General features: G+C 69.2%; 1 protein-coding gene across 11 annotated transcripts in view; it reads left to right on the forward strand.

Moving 5' to 3' along the window:
- Positions 1–16,666, forward strand: part of VAV2 (vav guanine nucleotide exchange factor 2) — an 89,931-nt gene extending 73,265 nt beyond the window's left edge. For 2 of the 11 annotated variants that reach the window (XM_036022456.1, XM_036022457.1), the window contains exons 16-29: positions 804–913; positions 1,976–2,077; positions 2,427–2,515; positions 5,252–5,268; positions 6,045–6,066; positions 6,842–6,969; positions 7,624–7,698; positions 8,376–8,428; positions 9,942–10,058; positions 10,487–10,574; positions 11,501–11,624; positions 12,415–12,501; positions 13,126–13,283; positions 14,690–14,865. In XM_036022456.1, the coding sequence (XP_035878349.1) occupies positions 804–913; positions 1,976–2,077; positions 2,427–2,515; positions 5,252–5,268; positions 6,045–6,066; positions 6,842–6,969; positions 7,624–7,698; positions 8,376–8,428; positions 9,942–10,058; positions 10,487–10,574; positions 11,501–11,624; positions 12,415–12,501; positions 13,126–13,283; positions 14,690–14,737 (1,218 nt within the window). In that variant the 3' untranslated portion in view covers positions 14,738–14,865. Of the gene's footprint in view, positions 1–803; positions 914–1,975; positions 2,078–2,426; positions 2,516–5,251; positions 5,269–6,044; positions 6,067–6,841; positions 6,970–7,623; positions 7,699–8,375; positions 8,429–9,941; positions 10,059–10,486; positions 10,575–11,500; positions 11,625–12,414; positions 12,502–13,125; positions 13,284–14,689 lie in introns of all 11 variants that reach the window. The other 9 variants (XR_004902386.1, XR_004902387.1, XM_036022454.1 and 6 more) reach the window with 9 other exon arrangements.
- The last annotated feature ends 448 nt before the right edge of the window (positions 16,667–17,114 follow it).

A 17,114-nucleotide genomic window follows, 5' to 3' on the forward strand; every position in this document is an offset into this window, starting at 1 on the left:
TTCTCGGGCCCCTCCCCTTTTTCCGCTGATTTGCCTCATAGGGTTTCTTTAGCATCACGTTTGGGAAGTGAAAGTGGGCGGGCAGGTGTCGTGGGCGGGCTCCCGGGGGCCAGTTCCTGAACGCGGGCTCCCCGGGGACCGGGCTCCAGCACTAGGGCGGCCGGCTGCACCCAGGGTGCTCAGCGAGGGCGCACTTGTCCGGGAGGGAGGTGGGTGCCAGGGAACCCTGCAAGAGGGGCGTGCGAGTGCATCCCCACGCACATGTGCAGGCGTGGGCATGAGCACACACATGCACATGTATGCATGCGGGTACACACACGAGTGCACTGTGCACACATGTGCACATGCAGGCAGGCGCACACACGAGTGCACATGCACATGTATATCCACACACACAGATGCACACACAGACGACACATAAGCGAACTGTACCCGCGTGGACATGCAGGCAGGCACGTGGCCACATGCCAGAGTTGCACGCACACATGCATGCACATGCACACATGAGTGCACCGTAGACACGTGCTCGCAAAGGCATAGCTGTGTGCACAGAAATGCACAGCACGTGCACACGTGCTGGTGCACACAAAGGCACACACATGTGCATGGTGCACTTGCACGCATGCAGCCACAGTACACACACAGACTGTGTGTGTGCATATGCAGGCACATGAGTGCAAATGCACATACACATCCAGACACATGCATACACACGCACACACACACACACACTCACTCACACGTGCTCAGTGAGCCGGAAGCCCCGCCCACAGCAACGTGGCCCCCCCCCCCGCCCCCCGCAGTGGTCCTACGGCTTCTACCTGATCCACCTGCAAGGCAAGCAGGGCTTCCAGTTCTTCTGCAAGACGGAGGACATGAAGCGGAAGTGGATGGAGCAGTTCGAGATGGCCATGTGAGTCCGCGTGGCCGCGCCGCGGGGCGGGAGCCCCGGGAGGGGTTTTTCTGCCGCCCTCTCGGCGAGGGCTCCGGGAGACGCGGAGACAGAGCCGACCTCGGTGCCCCGGTCCCGCTCTGGTGGCGTCCTGGCTACTTGACGACCCCCCGGCAAGGGGGCCCCCCTCTGGCACAGCCTGTCCCGGGTGGGCTCGGTGACCGCTGCCTCGAGGCTGGGCCTTGCCCGCCTGGCCGGCCGAGCAGTGGGTGGCAGGGATGGCCGAGATGCCAGGGGGACCCCCAGTGGCCCGGGCCCTGGGGTCCGGCGGGCTGGTGGACGGCCGCCTCCGTGTGGAGGCCACAGCGCTGCGCGTCCTCGGAGTCTGGGAGGAGCCCCAGCACGCCTGACGGAGAAAGGCGGTCAGTGGGGCACGGGGGGGGTCACCACGTGTGTCAGACCTGGCACCAGAGGGGCAGGGGCCTGGCGCCCTCGGACTCCGCCGGCAGGAGGGCGGGTGCACTCGCCCCCAGGCTGCGTCCTCCTGGTGGGGTGGACACAGGCAGGGCCCAGGCTCCGGGAGTCCTGGGAGCGTCATAGGGCCCCGTCCGGGACACGGCCAACCAGGGGCAGTCGGCCACGGGCGGTCCCCGCGTCTGCCCCCGGCTCCCGGGGCGGGCCTGGCCCCCGTGCCCTGTCAGGAGCACCTCCGGGGGCTCGTCCCCGTTGAAAGGCCGTGTGGCGAACACCGTCCTGCTCCACTGCTGGCCTTGTCCCCACCCCCAGCCCCCCAGCTGTCCCGCCGTCCGGCAGGACACGCGTCTCCAGGGGGGTGACGGGCGCAGTGCCCGGCCCCCAGGTGCTCCAGGGCGCCTGCCCCGAGCCCGAGCCACTGCCCGTTCAGAGTCGTCATCTGACTCTCTGCAGCAGAGCCCCGCAGGCTCCTCTGCTGCGTCGGCCCACGGCCGGACCCCCGTCAACGTGTGGCCGTGACCTCCACCCACCCAGAAGGTCTCTCGTGCCCAGGCTGCCCAGCCGGTGTGGGCTCAGGGCACCCAGGGGCGCCTCTTCCCCTCCCGCCAGGTCCAACATCAAGCCAGACAAAGCCAACGCCAACCACCACAGCTTCCAGATGTACACGTTCGACAAGACCACCAACTGCAGGGCCTGCAGGATGTTTCTCAGGTGAGGGCCTCCCGCCCGCCCTGCCTCCGGCCCCACCCCTGGGGGCGGCCCCGCCTACCGCCCACCACCCACCGCCTCCCTCCTCCGGCCCTGGGCCGGCCGGTCAGCATCACATCCAGCCGGGGTGGGAGGCGCTGTCTGGGTGGGTGTTCGGGGCCGGCAGAGCCGGGGGGTGGGGACCATCCTTGTGAGGGGGAGCACCGGGCTGCACATGAGGATGGGGGGTCCCGGAGGCCCCGGGCTGTGAGGGGTGGGCGCTCTGTACGGACAGCGAGGCCTGGAGCTCGATGGGCCCCGCCTGTGGCCGCAGGGCCCGCCTCACCCCCGCCTTCTCCCGCTTCCGGCCCAGGGGCACCTTCTACCAGGGGTACCTGTGCACCAAGTGCGGCGCCGGGGCACACAAGGAGTGTCTGGAAGTGACGCCTCCCTGCAAGATCAGTGAGTCCCGCCCCCCGCCCCCCACAGCCGCTCCCCCACCCTCGGGGCACGAGCCTGCGGGGCTGGTCCTCCGGGCCACCCGTGGCGTCCCCGGCAGTGGGTCCCATTGCTCACAGCAGCCCTCTGCCCCCTCCTGGCTCTGGCCAAGGGAGACGTGCCCCTCTCCTGCTGGGGTGACCCCCTGGGACGGAGACGAGGGGACTGAGGTTCAGAGAAGGGAGGACACCCGCCCTGGGCCACACAGTGTCGGGTGGGGCGCTCCCGTGCCCCCCCACCCCCGACCGCTAACTGTGGGATGGAGGGCTTCTCCCTGGAGCCCACCCCCGGGGATGCAGGAGAGTCTCGGCCGTGCATGGAGGTTTCCGACCACAGAGAACCTCCACCCTGGGCCCTCTTGCCCCGGCGTGCTGGGCTCTCTGTAGCTGCAGCGTGTTGTCGAGGGCTCACACACACACACACACATGCATGTGGGCCGTGTTCCCCTCCCCCCCACTGCCGGTGTGTCAGGAGCCTGAGGGGCAGGGAGGGGAAGGGGGCACCCCTTCCGGTTCGTATTGGTTTATGAGGGGTGGCGGGGGTGCCTGACCCGGAGCCACTGGACGGGCCGCTGGAACCCCGAGGTGGCTGGGGAAGGCCGGAGCGCCCCCCCTGGGGGGGGCTGTCCTAGCCCCGGGTCCCGTGTGCGTCCCCGTGAGAGGGGGCTGCTGTGCCCAGGGGGTCCTGCTGCGTCTGCCTGTCACCCAGGACACCTCCGCGAGAAGAGAAGGTGTCTCAGTTTCCCACGTCTTGTCCGGCGCTGGCCCGGGGCCCTGAGAGGCCGGCCCAGGCCCCTTGTCCTCGCCTCGGGCCCCGCAGCCCACCTCGGCCCCGCAGGCCCCCCTGGCTCTGCTCGGCCTTGCAGCTCTGGCCGGCAACACTGCCCCCTTGTGGCCGCGCGGCCCTCACTCTGTGACTCGGACGCTGGGTGGTTGCCATTGTCCTGACCCTACAAGGGACAAACTTGTTGGAAATTTGGAGGAAAGAGAAACGGAAGAAATGAAACGAAAGTGGCAAGTGACTGTCACCCACGAACTCACCCAGAAACAGCCAGAGGCGGTGTCCCGGGTTGGACTCTCGGCCGGCCAGCCGGCAGGGCCCCGGGCCAGCGCACACAGGACGTGGGGAGCCAACGACGGAGGGTTCCCGTCCCGGCCGGGGTGTCTCGGGTGACAGGCGGGCCTGGCGTGTCCCTCCGCCTGCCTGGAGCTCGGGGTGGGGGGTGCCCCTCGCAGCCGCCCGCACGGCGCACGGGAGGCAGGCTGGCCCTCGGTGGCGTCCCCCACAATTCTCTGGATGGCCCCGTGGCCGGGCGTCGTCCTGCAAAGCGAAAGGTCGCCGGTTCAGTCCCTGGTCAGGGCACAGGCCTGGGGTGCGGGTTCGACCCCCGTCTCGGCCTTCAGCCACCCAGCCGGCAGCCGCTCCAGGTCGGGCGCCCTCCCTGCCCCCCACAAACCGATACGTTTCAGGGGGGCGGTCTTCCTGTGCTTCCCGGTCTGAGTGTCAAACACCACTTCCTGTCGAGTGTTCGGGAAACACAGAGACAGCCAAGGAGACGGAAACACCCCCACTGGCCAGCCCCCACCCGCCCCCTCTGCCCGCGTGTCTGTGGGTCTCGTCGTGTCTGTCACTGGGGTCCCCCCCCCCCGGGGGCGTGTCCAGTCTGTCCGGAGGGTGGTCTTCTGCACCGTTACAGCTCGCGGAAGCCCTGGGTTTCACTGAGTAGCCCGGGTCCCGTTCTCGTCCCCCTGCTGGGGGCGCCGTCCCACCCGGGTCTCCTCCAGCCGTGTGCTCCGGGGAGTCCCCAGCTGCTCCCTGCCCCACCGGATGCACTTGCTCTGTGTGTGTGCTGGGCACAGGCCCCAGGCCGCGGCTTCAGCCTCTGTCCCCGGCACCCGGGGCCCTGCCAGGGACCCAGGCACAGGCAGGCTCGCTGTTGGCTGCCCCCCCGCCCCGCCCCGGCCAGGCTGCCCCTGAGAGCCTCCCCCAGGGGGAGCCTGGGCACCACCCCATCCGACGCCCACCGAGCCCATCCCCCCCCCCCCCGTTCTGTGGCGTCTGCCCAGAGCCGTCTGCACCGAGAGGGTCCGACGGTGTTGAGGCCGAGTCGGCCACCCACCTCAGGCAGCCCCCGAGGTCCTCGCCTTGTTGGTTGCTGAGGTGGCAGGCCCCTGAGGCAGGTGGCCAGGGCCCGGCCTGGCGCCGTGCCCTCTCCTCAGGGCCCCGGGCAGGGGCAGGGGTCTCGGGTGTGTGGGCCTTCGTCTGGTACGCCAAGGTGCCAGGCCCGGCAGTGGGCAGGCTCCTGCATGTGTGAGACAAGGCCGTCCAGTAGGCGGCCTGAGCACTGTGGCCGCCTTGCCAGGTGTCACCAATCGGTTGGGGGAACCTCCCCTGGGAGGGGGGGCCCGGGCTCCCCCAGTGCCTAGGCAGCTGCTGCCCCGGAGCAGAGGGGGCTGGGCAGGAAGACCCGCCTGCCCCCGGGTCTGAGGCCCGGTCTGCGTTCCCCCGCAGGCGGCCAAGAGCAGACAGGGCTCGGGCTCTGCCGTCCGAAGTGAGTGAGTGAGAGAGAGAGAGAGAGAGAGAGACTTCCGCGGCGGCCCGCGGGGCGTGTCTGTGCCGGGGTGACCCGAAGCCCCTTGCTCTCGTGGGGAGGGGCCCCGGCCCCCGTGCCCCCTGAGTCCCGCCCTGCTTCCCTTTCAGGTTCGCCTGCAGACCTGGTGAGTCCCCGCGCTCGTCTCCTCCTGCTGCCCTGCACCCCGAGCGCCCTGCGTGCCCAGCAAGGCCCACGGGCCCGCTCTCGGTGCTCCTGGGGCCTCACGATGAGCCAGCCACCGCGGTCACAGGGCCCAGACGACCGTGCCCTGCCTGGCTGCCCCCCCCCCCCGCCCCCATGCTGCTGCCCGGTGGCTGGCTTACCGCTGTGGGTGCCCAGCGTGGTGACATGCGTCTGCCCACCTGCCCCCCGCCTCTGTGTAGCAGACCTGCGGGTCAAGTCCCCGGAGCCACGCCGTGTGGGGTGTGGACACGGTGTCCCGCCCCAGCTGTGGGGACAGTCCAGTTACCCGGCACGTAAAGGCTGCTCTCCAGGCCCTGCTTGGGGTGCAGCGACGCCCCAGTCGTACGGAACGGGACGTGCCCCAGACAGCGGACAGAGCCCAGGCTCAGGGCAGGGAGGCCCCAGGGCTGGGGCGGTCCGGGCAGGCTTCCTGGAGGAGGGGCACTGCCGGCGCGGCATGGGAAAGGGGAGAGGGGGGAGGGGAGGGGGGAGAGGGGAGGCGGGAGGCGGGAGCACCAGGGCTGGGCGGGGCACCGGGGGGGGGGGCAGAGTGAGGAAAGGGGGCTGCCACAGAGCAGTCCTGTCACCAACGCCCACGGGAGTCTAGGGCGCGTCCCCGCCCCCTTCCTGCCTTGACCCTTCTCTCCGGGGGCGGGGGGCAGTGTCTGAGGTTGGGCAGCCTTCTCGCGTCACTGGTGTCTGTCCTTGCCCTCACAGGACGCCCCTGGAGCCGGACCAGGTGAGTGTGTGGCCGTGGGCCCCCTCGGCGCGGCCACCCTGGGCGCAGGGCTCGGGCCGGCCCTGGCAGCTGCCCAGCTTTCCCCAGCCTTCTGGCTCCGCCCCCACCCCGTGTGTGTCCACCAGCCCCTGTCCCTCCTGCTGCTCGTCAGGGCCACCACCTTTCCCGGGATGAGGAAGCGCTGGGTGCGGGGCAGGGCCCCACCAGCGGAGGAGCGGCGTCCTCAGACACAGAAACGCCGTGGCTGTGTCTGTGCCGTTTTTGGTCCCCTCCTGCCCCTCCCCCACTCTGCGTGGTGTGGCGGGAGCCTGGCTTCTTGGGCTCAGGGCTGACGGCGTCCCGTGCCAGGACGTCTCAGCGCCAGCACACCCGGGCAGGCTTCTGCCGCGGTGGCGCCTCCAGGCCCACGCCGGCAGCCGAGTCAGAACGGGGCCCGGCTTAGGAGCGGCCCACCCGGTCTGGGGGACTCAGCCGGGACCCCTGTTCCAGCCCCAGAGCTGCCCGGACCAGCTGTGTGGCCGTGGCAAGCCCCTGGCCCTGTGGAGCCCAGCCCACCTGCGACGCAGGGGCCGGGGCCCGGCTGCATGTGCCGGCTCTGCGCCACCACCGTGGACGGCATTGGGAAGGGCGTGGAAACCGAAAGTGCCGTCTGAAACCGAGCTGCCACCCCGCCCCCGCCCCTGAGTCTTCGTGGAGTGACACAGAGGACAGGGACTCCGGGGTCTTCCGGGCAGGACCGAGCCCGAGCCGCCCCCCGCCGCTCTGTCCCCCACAGGGCCCAAGATGGTGGCCTTGCAGAACTACCACGGCAACCCCGCGCCCCCCGGCAAGCCGGTGCTGACCTTCCAGACGGGCGAAGTGATCGAGCTGCTTAGAGGGGACCCCGAGTCTCAGTGGTGGGAGGTGGGTCCCGGGCCCGGGTGGTGGGGCTCTGGCTCCCCCAGCCCCGCCCCAGGGCAGAGGGCAGAGGGCAGAGGGCGGTGCTCCCAGCAGGGCTGTTGGTGGAGCGCAGTGGTTGCAGCCTGGGGTCCTCTGGGCGTCCGCTCTTACCTGGGGGTGGGGGGCAGCGTCCCCCCACTTCTGGCCTCAGTCATGTCCTGCACACCCTCCCCACGTGGGACCAGGGCCCCCCTGGTGTCGGGTGGCCTTGCAGGGACGTGCTGCTGATGGGGAAGTGGGGGGCCGAGGGGGCGCTGCCTGGAGGACCTGGGGAGGCTCCTCCTCCAGGCGGAGGGAGGGGGGAGCGAAGGCTGAGCCCCCCACCCCGGGCCCTCCAGCTGTGTCTGCGGGGATGAGAGGCAGCGGCAGCCGGGAGAGGGGCTCCGGTTGCAGCTCCAAGCGAGCTGTAACGCCCATGGGCCCCGGCGTGCTCCTCCGAGAAGCAGGGACGCCCGCCCCCTCCTGCCCGCAGCGGGTGTGAGGTCTGCAGAGGTCGCAGCTGGGGTGGCGCCGTCACGCAGGCCTCAGGAGCTGCCCTCACCTGGTCCTGGCCCTCGGGGAGCAGGGAGCCCCCGCTGGGGGCCGGGCCCAGCGTGCTGACCTCCCGCCTTCCTCCAGGGGCGGCTGGTGCAGACCAGGAAGTCCGGCTACTTCCCCAGCAGCTGCGTGAAGCCCTGCCCCGTGGATGGAAGGGTGAGCACACCCACAGAACCCTCCGGAGCGCGGCGGCCGGGCGCCGGGGCTGCCAGCAGCTGCACCCTCGCTGGGGACGTCTTTGCTGAGTGGCCGCTGGGAGCTGGCCCCGGGGTGCAGTCTGAGAAGATGGGTGGGGGCCGAGGGGCAGGGCGCCCCCCACCGTTTGAGGGTCTCGGCCAGTGGGGCGGTCTGCATTTCGTCGTGGTGCTGCAAACACTGACAGCCCCCCACCGCCAGCCTGGTCCCAGGGAGCCCTGGACCCCCGTCCGAGCACTCAGGGTTCGGGCCGGGCTGGCCCCCCCGAGACCTCGCTGCCCTGGCCAGCCGCCTGCCCTGGGCCCCTGTCCACCCCGAGAAGCTCTGCCGCCTTTGGGGGTCGCACCCCTGCGGGGGCACGGGCACACTGGTCATTTGCTCATTCACTCACTCGTTCATTCATTCATTCACTCATTCACTCATTCATTCATTCCATCACCCATCATTCACCCACCCACTCAGCGAGAACTCCAGGGTGTCCACTCAGGGCCGTGAGTCCCAGACACTGCCCTCAGGGACCTCGCAGTCCAGTGGCTCCGACCCGACGGTGGTCCGGTCGTTGCTGACCAGCCCCCTCTGGCCCCCACACTCTGGGTGGCCCCTGAGGGGACATTAACCTGAACTTGCTCTTTTGCCAGCCACCCATCGGCCGGCTGCTGTCCCGGGAGATGGACTACAGTGCTTACCCCTGGTGAGTGGATGGGCGGGGCCCCGACTGGGGGAGGGGCCTCTGGGTTGGGGCGGGGCCCCGGCTGGGGGCGGGGCCCCAGAAGCCCATCAGCGGCCGCGGTCCAGGCTCTGGGCCGTCTGCAGGCCGGCGGAGCCCAGCAGCCCCAGCCCCTCTCCTTCCTCGGCCCCTGAGCCACCTGGAGTTGGGGGGTCGTCTCCGTCCCTTGGCAGCTGGTTTCCCTTGTCAGGGCACATCATTGGGTGGAATGTTCGGGAGAAGGGAGTTCTTTTTTTGCGCAACCTCCCCTGAGGTTCGCCGTGTAAGATACAGGAACGCGGCTCGCTCAAGGCCAGACTCAGTCGTGCACGCACTCAGCGGTGGCTGCACGGGGACAGTGAGGACAGTGGGGTTGATAACCGCCTGAGCGGTGGGGGGTGGACGTTGTAGGGACGAGTCACAGGTGCAGGCGGGCCGCGGGGTCCGGCTTTGGGCACTCCGCCTGCGGCGTCACCGGGCCACCCCCGAGAGCGGTCGCCCCGCAGGGGCCACAGTGCGGGCGGCTTGAGTGTGGACGCCGTCCGCCCCGGAGTGTCCGCCCTCACGGTTTCCGTCTGGGGCTCGTCCCGCCCCCACGCCGGGGTCTCCTGAGCACAGGGTGGGGCCCAAAGCGCGGCTTTCACCTGGCGGCTCAGCCCGCAGCCTCTGTGAGTCCTCACGGCGGGCCTGGTGTCTGCACACCGGGGCGCAAGTCCCGCCTCCGCCTGTCGGGGGCGCAAAGGGGGGCGGGTTTTGATTAGGAAGCGGGGCTGGGGGCTCGCCCTGGGTCTCGGTGGGCGTGGCCCCGGCAGAGGCGGCAGCGGAAGCTTCCCGTGTGAGTCTGTCCGAACTCCTGCCCGGGCGAGTCGGTAGTCTCCGGGGTGTTGCAACAAAACCCCCGCGGGAGCAGCTTTTATTTATAGACGCGCTTTCTTCAAAGACTTTATTTACTTTTAGACAGAAGGGAAGGGAGGGAGGGAAACATCGATGTGTGGCTGCCTCTTGTGCGCCCCCTACTGGGGACCTGGCCTGCAACCCAGGCCTGTGCGCTGACTGGGAATCGAACCAACGACCCTTTGGTTTGCAGGCCGGCACTCAGTCCACTGAGCCACACCAGCCAGGGCTCACCACCAATTTCTAAACTCTGAAAACTGAACCTGGTGCCTGTGTCACCCTGGACCCCTCTCGCAGGCCCTGGGCTCGGTAGAGCAGAACCCTCCGGGGAACTGGCCGAGTCTGAGGTCCTCACTCCCTGGACCCCGATCTCTCCTGTGCCCGCCCACTCTGTGCCTGCAGGCTGATGCCCCGCCCACAGGCTGATGCCCCGCCCCCAGCTCCGTCTCTGGGCCCCGCCCACGGTCGGCCCTTCCCACGGGGGCGTGGCCTCACTTCCTAACAGCTCACTAGGCAGATTAGAGATGCGGTGGCTCGGCTGGAGGCTGCCAGAGGCTCTGCCAGTGTGACCTCCCTCCCTCCTTCCCCCCCTCCTGCGCCCCAGGTTTGCGGGCAACCTGGAGAGGCAGCACACGGACAACCTGCTCAAGCCCCACGCCAGCGGGACCTACCTGGTCCGGGAGCGGCCGGCTGAGGCGGAGCGCTTCGCCATCAGCATCAAGTATGTGGCGGCTGCTCGGGCCATGGGGGCCGACCCCGGGGCCATCCCAGACCTCAGACCCCCGTCCCCTCCAGGCCTGGGGCTCGCTGGGGAAGGGGACTCAGGGGCCGGAGGCACTCTGGGGCAGAGAAGAGGCCCACCCGAGTCCCGGCTCAGGGAGTGGGCGGGGGGGGCGGGGGGCTTCGGGGCCCGAGGCCTCGCAGGCTGATCGGCAGTTTGGACTGGAAACGGGCAAGGGGGCCGGACAGACGGACAGACAAGCAGCAGGACACAGGCCCAGACCCGGGGGCGGGGGGGGGGGGGAGAGGCTGGGAGGAAGCCGCGGTGGAGCCGGAGGCGTGAGCGAGGGCGGAGGGGACGCCGTGTTTGCCTCTGTGGCGCGTGCCGAGTCTGCCCCGAGGGGCTGACCGTCTGCACCCGTTGCCCAGGTTCAACGACGAGGTGAAGCACATCAAGGTGGTGGAGAAGGACAGCTGGATCCACATCACGGAAGCGAAGAAATTCGAAAGCCTCCTGGTGGGTGACTCTGCGGCTCCTGCCGGCCTGGCCTGGGGTGGGGGTGGGAGGGGCCCGGCCGCCCACGGCAGCCACGTCTCACAGGCCTGGCCCCTGCACCCCATGCCCCACGGCCTCCTTGCAGCCCCTGAGTCAGGGCTGATCCCCAAGCTCCCAGAGGGCCAGGTGGGCTGACCGTGGTACATAGTGAGGGCAGGGCCCAGCCCATTCCCACCGGTCCGGCGGCCAGAGCCGGAAACTGTGGTTCACCAAGGCTCTGTCAGGGCCTGGCGTGTTGCCACCGCACACACGGGGGGCTTCCTGCGGCACCCCCTGCCTGCCCCTCCCCACCCCCACATGCTCACAGCCCACCCGGAATGCAGGTCACAGCACGGGTCTTCTCCCAGTGGCATTTTAAAGTTAGACCCGTTGATCCTCTTACAGCCAGAGGTCCGTGCTCTCTGACCCGCCCACCAGAGAATCTGGGCTCTTAGGCCCTCCCACCCCGTGCCGTCATCATTGCAGCTCCTCGGGGCGGTGGGGGTCCCACTTTGGACACCCCCTTTCCTGGTCTGGTGCCCGGTGGCATTCGGCCCTTTGGAGTAGCTGTTATTTCTAGAAGCCTTTCCCTCTGTCGGGCCTGTGGGGGCTTCCCGCCTTTCCCCATCGTGAACGGTGTGGGGGGCCAGCCCTGTCCCTCGACCTCAGCATTCCAGGGGTGTTCCCCTTGGAGACGTTTGGGAGAGAAACGGCCCTATCAGAAGTCTGTGACTCACCGACCAGCCACCCCCGGCCGAGTGCTGGGGGAGGAGGAGGAGGGGAGGTCTCGGGGGTCCAGGGGAGGAGCTCCCTGCAGGAACCTGAGGAGGTGGGAGAGGGAGGCACAGGCACCCAGGAGGCCTGCCTGGAGGCGGCGGCCGCAGTCAGTGAGCACGTGTGTCCTGCAGGAGTTGGTGGAGTACTACCAGTGCCACTCTCTCAAGGAGAGCTTCAAGCAGCTGGACACCACGCTCAAGTACCCCTACAAGTCACGGGAACGTGCCGCTTCCAGGGCCTCCAGCCGGTCCCCAGGTACTGCCCCCGCCCACCCGGCCCGCCAGGGCTCCCCTGTCCCAGTTCCCACGGCCCAGGCCCTCACTGCCCGCCGCCTGCCCCAGAGGAGGGCTTTCCACGGGCCACGCTGCGCCGGGAGCGGTGGCCCTGGCACCTCCCAGCCCATCACATGCACCCTCCCAAGCCAGGTGGGGTGCCTTGGTGGTCTCAGGGGGCAGGTGGGGATGCCAGCTCTGACTCTGGGTGCCTGTGCCCAGCGGTCAGCGTGGGAGGGAACCCGGCAGGCCCACCCACCCTCAGATCCCTGCCTGTGCCCCGCCCCCCAGGGCCTCCACTGTGGGGGAGCCGGCCTAGCACCTGTAGGGGGGGCGCGGCCCTGCAGCCCGGGCCAGGGGCCAGCTGGCGTCCAGGGCAGGGTGGGCCTGGAGAGTTCAGCACCCAGCCCAGGGTCACTCCTGCGCCATCCTGCTTCCTCTGGCCTGCAGGGACCTGCAGAGCCCTGGGTCCTGCCCTGGCAGCGCAGACCAGGGGAGGTGTCACGGGCCTTTTGTGAGCACCTGCTGTATGCAGGGCCCAGGGGTGGGGCCCCAAGCGCGGAGCCCCCGGGAGGAGCTGCCCCCGGTTTGCTGGCCGGGATGCAGGTGCTGGGAGGTGGAGTGAGGGCAGCCGGGAGGTGCCAGCTGTGCCCCTGGGGTGGCCCCGAGGCCGTCCCCTGTCCCTCGGGCCCCGTCCCTGCTGCTGCGGCTGTGCACTGTGGGTCAGGCGGGCGCTCCTCTCCCCTGTCACCTGCTCTCTCGCCTCTTTGCAGCCTCCTGCGCCTCCTACAACTTCTCTTTCCTCAGCCCTCAGGGCCTCAGCTTCGCTGCCCAGGGCCCCTCCGCCCCCTTCTGGTCAGGTACCCTGCCCTCCCCGCAGCGGCGGCCGCCTCCCCGCCATGCACACCCCCACGGTCCCTCGCAGCTGCCCGCCCTTGTCCCTCGCTGCCCCCCTGAGTGCTCTGACTCTGGCCGCGGTCAGCACCCAGGCGGCCACCCTCGGGGGGAGGGGGCGGGAGGACGGGGTCTCCGTGGCCCGACCCCACGGCTGTCCGCTGCCAGAGTCAGGGCCCTCCCGCAGCTCCGCATGCTCTCCCTCTGTCACGGCCGCTGCCAGCTGTCCCTCGGGACTCGGGGGCCGGGCTGGGCCAGTTGGGTGTCCAGCTGGGTGGGGGGTCTGGAACTGGGCCGCATGGGGGGCTGGGTCCCGTGCAGGGGCTCTGTCAGAGTGGGGCTGTGCCCTGGCCACGGGCAGGCGGCTCAGGGACTGTCGTGGTCAGAGGGCGGGTGCCTGCTCCGGTCTGCCTGAGCAGGGCCGCTGCCTGTGATGGCCCCCGGTGCGGGTGGTGACCCCCCGGGTTTCCTCCGGGGGCGGGGGACCTCAGACCTCATGCGGCTGTGTGGGCTCCACTGAAAAGCCAGGGGCCCCGGGGAGAGACGCGGCTGGCCCGGCCGCTGTGTGACGCCGCCATCCGCGTCCCCGACAGTGTGCACGCCCCGAGTCATCGGCACGGCCGTGGCCAGGTACAACTTCGCCGCCCGGGACATGCGGGAGCTCTCGCTGCGGGAAGGCGACCTGGTGAAGATCTACAGCCGGGTCGGCGGGGACCAGGGCTGGTGGCGCGGCGAGGCCGGCGGCCGGGTGAGTGGCCCCGCGGGCCTGGGCACCGTGGCTGTCCCCGGGCTCGGCCGAGCGGGCGTCCCTCCCAGGGTTCACGGAGGAGCCGCCGTCCGCCCCGAGTCTCCCCGGGTCCAGCCCCGTGAGGCGTGGTTTTGTGTCCGGTGGCCGGTGCCACTCGGGTCCCCCTTCCCTCCCACACAGGGTGGGGGTCTCCTCTGCCCACCGGCGCGCTCCTGCTGCCTGGACCCCCCAGCCTGCACCGGTGAACCCCGGCATCTGCTGGGTCTGAGCGCCCCTCTGTTTCACGCTCTTTTTTCTTTTTTCTTTTTTAAATAAATCTCTGGGGGGGGGGGTTGAAGATTTTATTTATTTATTTTTAGAGAGGGAAGGGAGGGAGAAAGAGAGAGAGAAACATCAATGTGCAGTTGCTGGGGGTCATGGCCTGCAACCCAGGCATGTGCCCTGACTGGGAATCGAACCTGCGACACTCTGGTTCACGGCCCGCGTTCAATCTGCTGAGCTACACCAGCCAGGGCTCACGTTCTTAACGTGCTCGCTGGAGGGTTTTCGTCATTTATTTTGACACACCGTCAAACCTAAAGAAAGGTGCGGCCGGCAGAGGGCCCCCGTGCGCCCAGCTGTACCACGGGGGGCCGATGTGCCTGCCGGCTCTGTCCGTTGCCCCCAGCTCCGATGTGTGTGTGTTCATGTACACACACTTATTTCTTTCTAAACCACTTTTTGAAAGACTTTATTTGTTTTCTTAGAGAGAGGGGAAGGGAGGGAGAAAGAGAGGGAGAGAAACATCAATGTGTGGTTGCCTCTTCAGCGCCCCCTACTGGGGACCTGGCCCACAACCCAGGCAGGTGCCCTGACTGGGAATCGAACCCGCGACCCACCAGTTTGCAGGCCGGCACTCAGTCCACTGAGCCGCACCAGCTGGGGTGTGTTCTGGGACTTCTACGTGCTGGCTGAGTTCTGTTCTCGGCTAAAATGCTCTGCTTTTCCATCCCTTTTCCGGAACATTCACGTGACAGTCACTTACCTTCCTGGCGGTCCCGTCCCATATCTGGGCGAGTTGGAGACAGGCCCTGGCACCTTGCCTTCCCCTCCCCGCCTGTCCCGGGACCCCGACCCAGCACCCAGCGTGCGGGACCGTCGGGCGCTGGGTGCTGCTGCCGCTGTCCCCGGACGGGATCTGTTGCTCCTGGCTGGCAGCCGGAAAGAGCAGTTTCACCTGGAACCTCTCGGGGCTGGCACATTCCCGGGTCCTGTGTCCACCTGGGCCATGGCCCCAGCAGGCACGCCCCCTCCCCCAGGGCCGGCGCTGCCCTGCCAAGGACCCCTCCTGTCGCGGAACCCCAGCTCGCCCGCACCCCCAGTGTGCAGACCCCGCCCCCCTTACTCGACCCTGCCGTCTCTTTCAGGTCGGCTGGTTCCCCTCGACCTACGTGGAGGAGGAGGGTGTCCAGTGACGGCTGGGACGCTGGCAGGACTCAGGAGCCGCCCGGAAGGGCGGCGCCAGCGCGAGGCGTGTCTCCAGCTCGGGACCCGGAGGGGAAACTCCTGCCGGGCCCCCCCACGCCGTCCGCGGCAGCCCGCGGGGCTGGGGAGGGCGTCCGAAGCCCTCCATGCGAACCGTCCTGCCGGCCACCTGCCCTCGGGGGCCCGTCCCGGGCGGGCCACTTGTACATAGAGGAGACCTGGCCGCCCGCCGGAGCGCGGAGGCGCGGGCGCCGGGCGGCAGCTGAGACCGGGGCCGGCCTGGCCCCTGCCCGGTCGGGATGGCACGCGGAAGCCTGGCTTTGGACACGGACGCAGCCCTGGGGAGGGCTGCGCACGGCGGAGGGTCCTTGCCCTCACTCCCCCTGCTTGGCCCGGACTCCTGGCCCTCTGGCTTCCTGCTGCTCCCGGGGGCCACCTCGGGCCTTGAGGGGCAGTGGGGCCCCTGCGCAGCCCCAGAGGGGGCGTGGGGGACGGCGCTGCAGGGCGCCTCTCTCGGGAGGGGCCCCTGGGAATGAGCAAGTCTCCGGCCCGCTCCCCGGCCCACGGTACTGCCTGTGCCCCGGACCAGGGGTGCACCTGTCCACCCTGCTGCCTGCAGACATGCATCTCCTGTGAACCCCGGTGCTGGCGGGGAGGACCCGGGGCCCTCGCTCTGTCCCTGCTGCTCACATTCCAGGCAGGGCGCCCTCTGGGCGTCCTGTGTCCTGCAGAGGGTCCCCGAGGGTCCCCACGGCCGGGACCCTTTGCACAGGACGGCGGCTCTCGCCCTCGGTCGGCGTTCCTTCCGTGAGCTGTGTGGCTCGTGAACCGGGCCGGTGACCAGCCCGTTCTAAGTGCTCTTGGGGGTGTCTGTACCCCTGTAATGCCTGCTCCCAGCTTCTGCTGGCCTTGACCTCTGGCTGGCTTGGCCAGACCCTGTTTTCTCTGCCTGGACGCTGCATGAGACCCAGGGAGAGCCTCCCTCCCGGCCCCGTGCCCAAGCTCCTGGTGCAGCTTGGCTTTGCGGGCCCCCCCTCCCTTTGGTCCGCCGCACAGCCCTGTGCAGAAGTGGGGGCTGGGCCGGCCTGCTGGCCGCGCTGCACCCTGGGGTCCCTCTGAGGCCAGCCAAGTGCCCCCACAGTGCTCGGCCTGGGGACGAGGCAGGGAGGGCCCGAGGTGGCGGGTGGTGCGGGGAAGAGGAGCAGGCAGCCGGCGGGGGCTTGAGAAGTAAGGGTGGGCGGGGCGGCGAGCCGGGGGGCCGCAGACCCACTTCCCTGCCTTCAGGGCGCACCCAGCACTTTGCTTGTGACCCTGGGCTCAGCCGCCCCAGCCCCCGGACGGGAGGGGACCCGCCCACCGGCCGCGTTTTGTTTACCGTTTGTCGGGGAGGTTACACTTCGTGTTTTTGTTGTTTTGTGTTTGGTTCGGCTCGTTCGCCTTCTGCGGGAAGCAGAGGTGTGTCATTGTTTCACCCAAAGCTGCCAGGGTCGGGCTGTCTGTGGATAACGAGGAAGAGGGTTTGTAAGACTCTGGGAAACGGTGTAAATGCCAGCCCGTCCTGAGGCAGGTCGCCAGGGTGCCGCCCGCGGGACGCCGAGGCCACCGCGTCCGGATCCCTGGGTTTTGTGAATGTTTGGTTTCTCTGGTCCTGACACGAGGGGTGGCTTTGGGTGGGGTTTGCACTGTTCCAGGCGGCAGGGGAGGGGCCCGGGGCTGGGGCTGGGGCCGGGCGGAGGGCCTTCGGGCCTGGGGCCCACAGTCGGTCGGCGGTGGGCGCCCAGGCCCCGTGCATGTGGGTCAGGGACCTGGGGCCCCGCGGCCGAGGCCGCCCCAGATGGAACGCAGACTGTACATTTGCCAATAGGTTTTTTCAGACCACGGTTTTTACTGCAAATAAAACTAAGTTCTTTTCTCCGGGAGTGGCTGACCTTTTGTGCCGGTGGGGCGGGGGAGGGTGTGGCGGATTCCTGTGTCTCCCTCAGGGTCTGCCCTGCCCGGGTGGGGCGGGGTCAGCCCCGGGGACGTGGGGGCTGTGGGTCTGGAGGAGCTAGACACCAGCCGGCACCCCCTCCCGGCTGGACTTCCCAGGGAGGGACCCCCCAGCAGCCCTGGAGGCGGCCGCTGTCTTCCTGTCTGGAGGGAGTGGAGCCCGGCCCGTCCCCTGTTGCTCTGTGTGTTGGGAGATACACTTAGTGCTCCGTCCTGAGGGCGGGACCTCGGCCTGTGACAGCGGCGTGGCGGCCAAGGGGAGGGTCCCTTCTTCCCCTGAGAGGCAGTCAGAGGTGCATCCTGGGGTGGATCAGAGCACCACCCCCTCCACCTCCTCCCATTCTCAACGGGCTCTTCCCTCCGAGGAGGCTGCTGGCA

This window comes from Phyllostomus discolor, chromosome 3 (assembly GCF_004126475.2).
Source record: "Phyllostomus discolor isolate MPI-MPIP mPhyDis1 chromosome 3, mPhyDis1.pri.v3, whole genome shotgun sequence".
NCBI classification, from domain to species: domain Eukaryota; kingdom Metazoa; phylum Chordata; class Mammalia; order Chiroptera; family Phyllostomidae; genus Phyllostomus; species Phyllostomus discolor.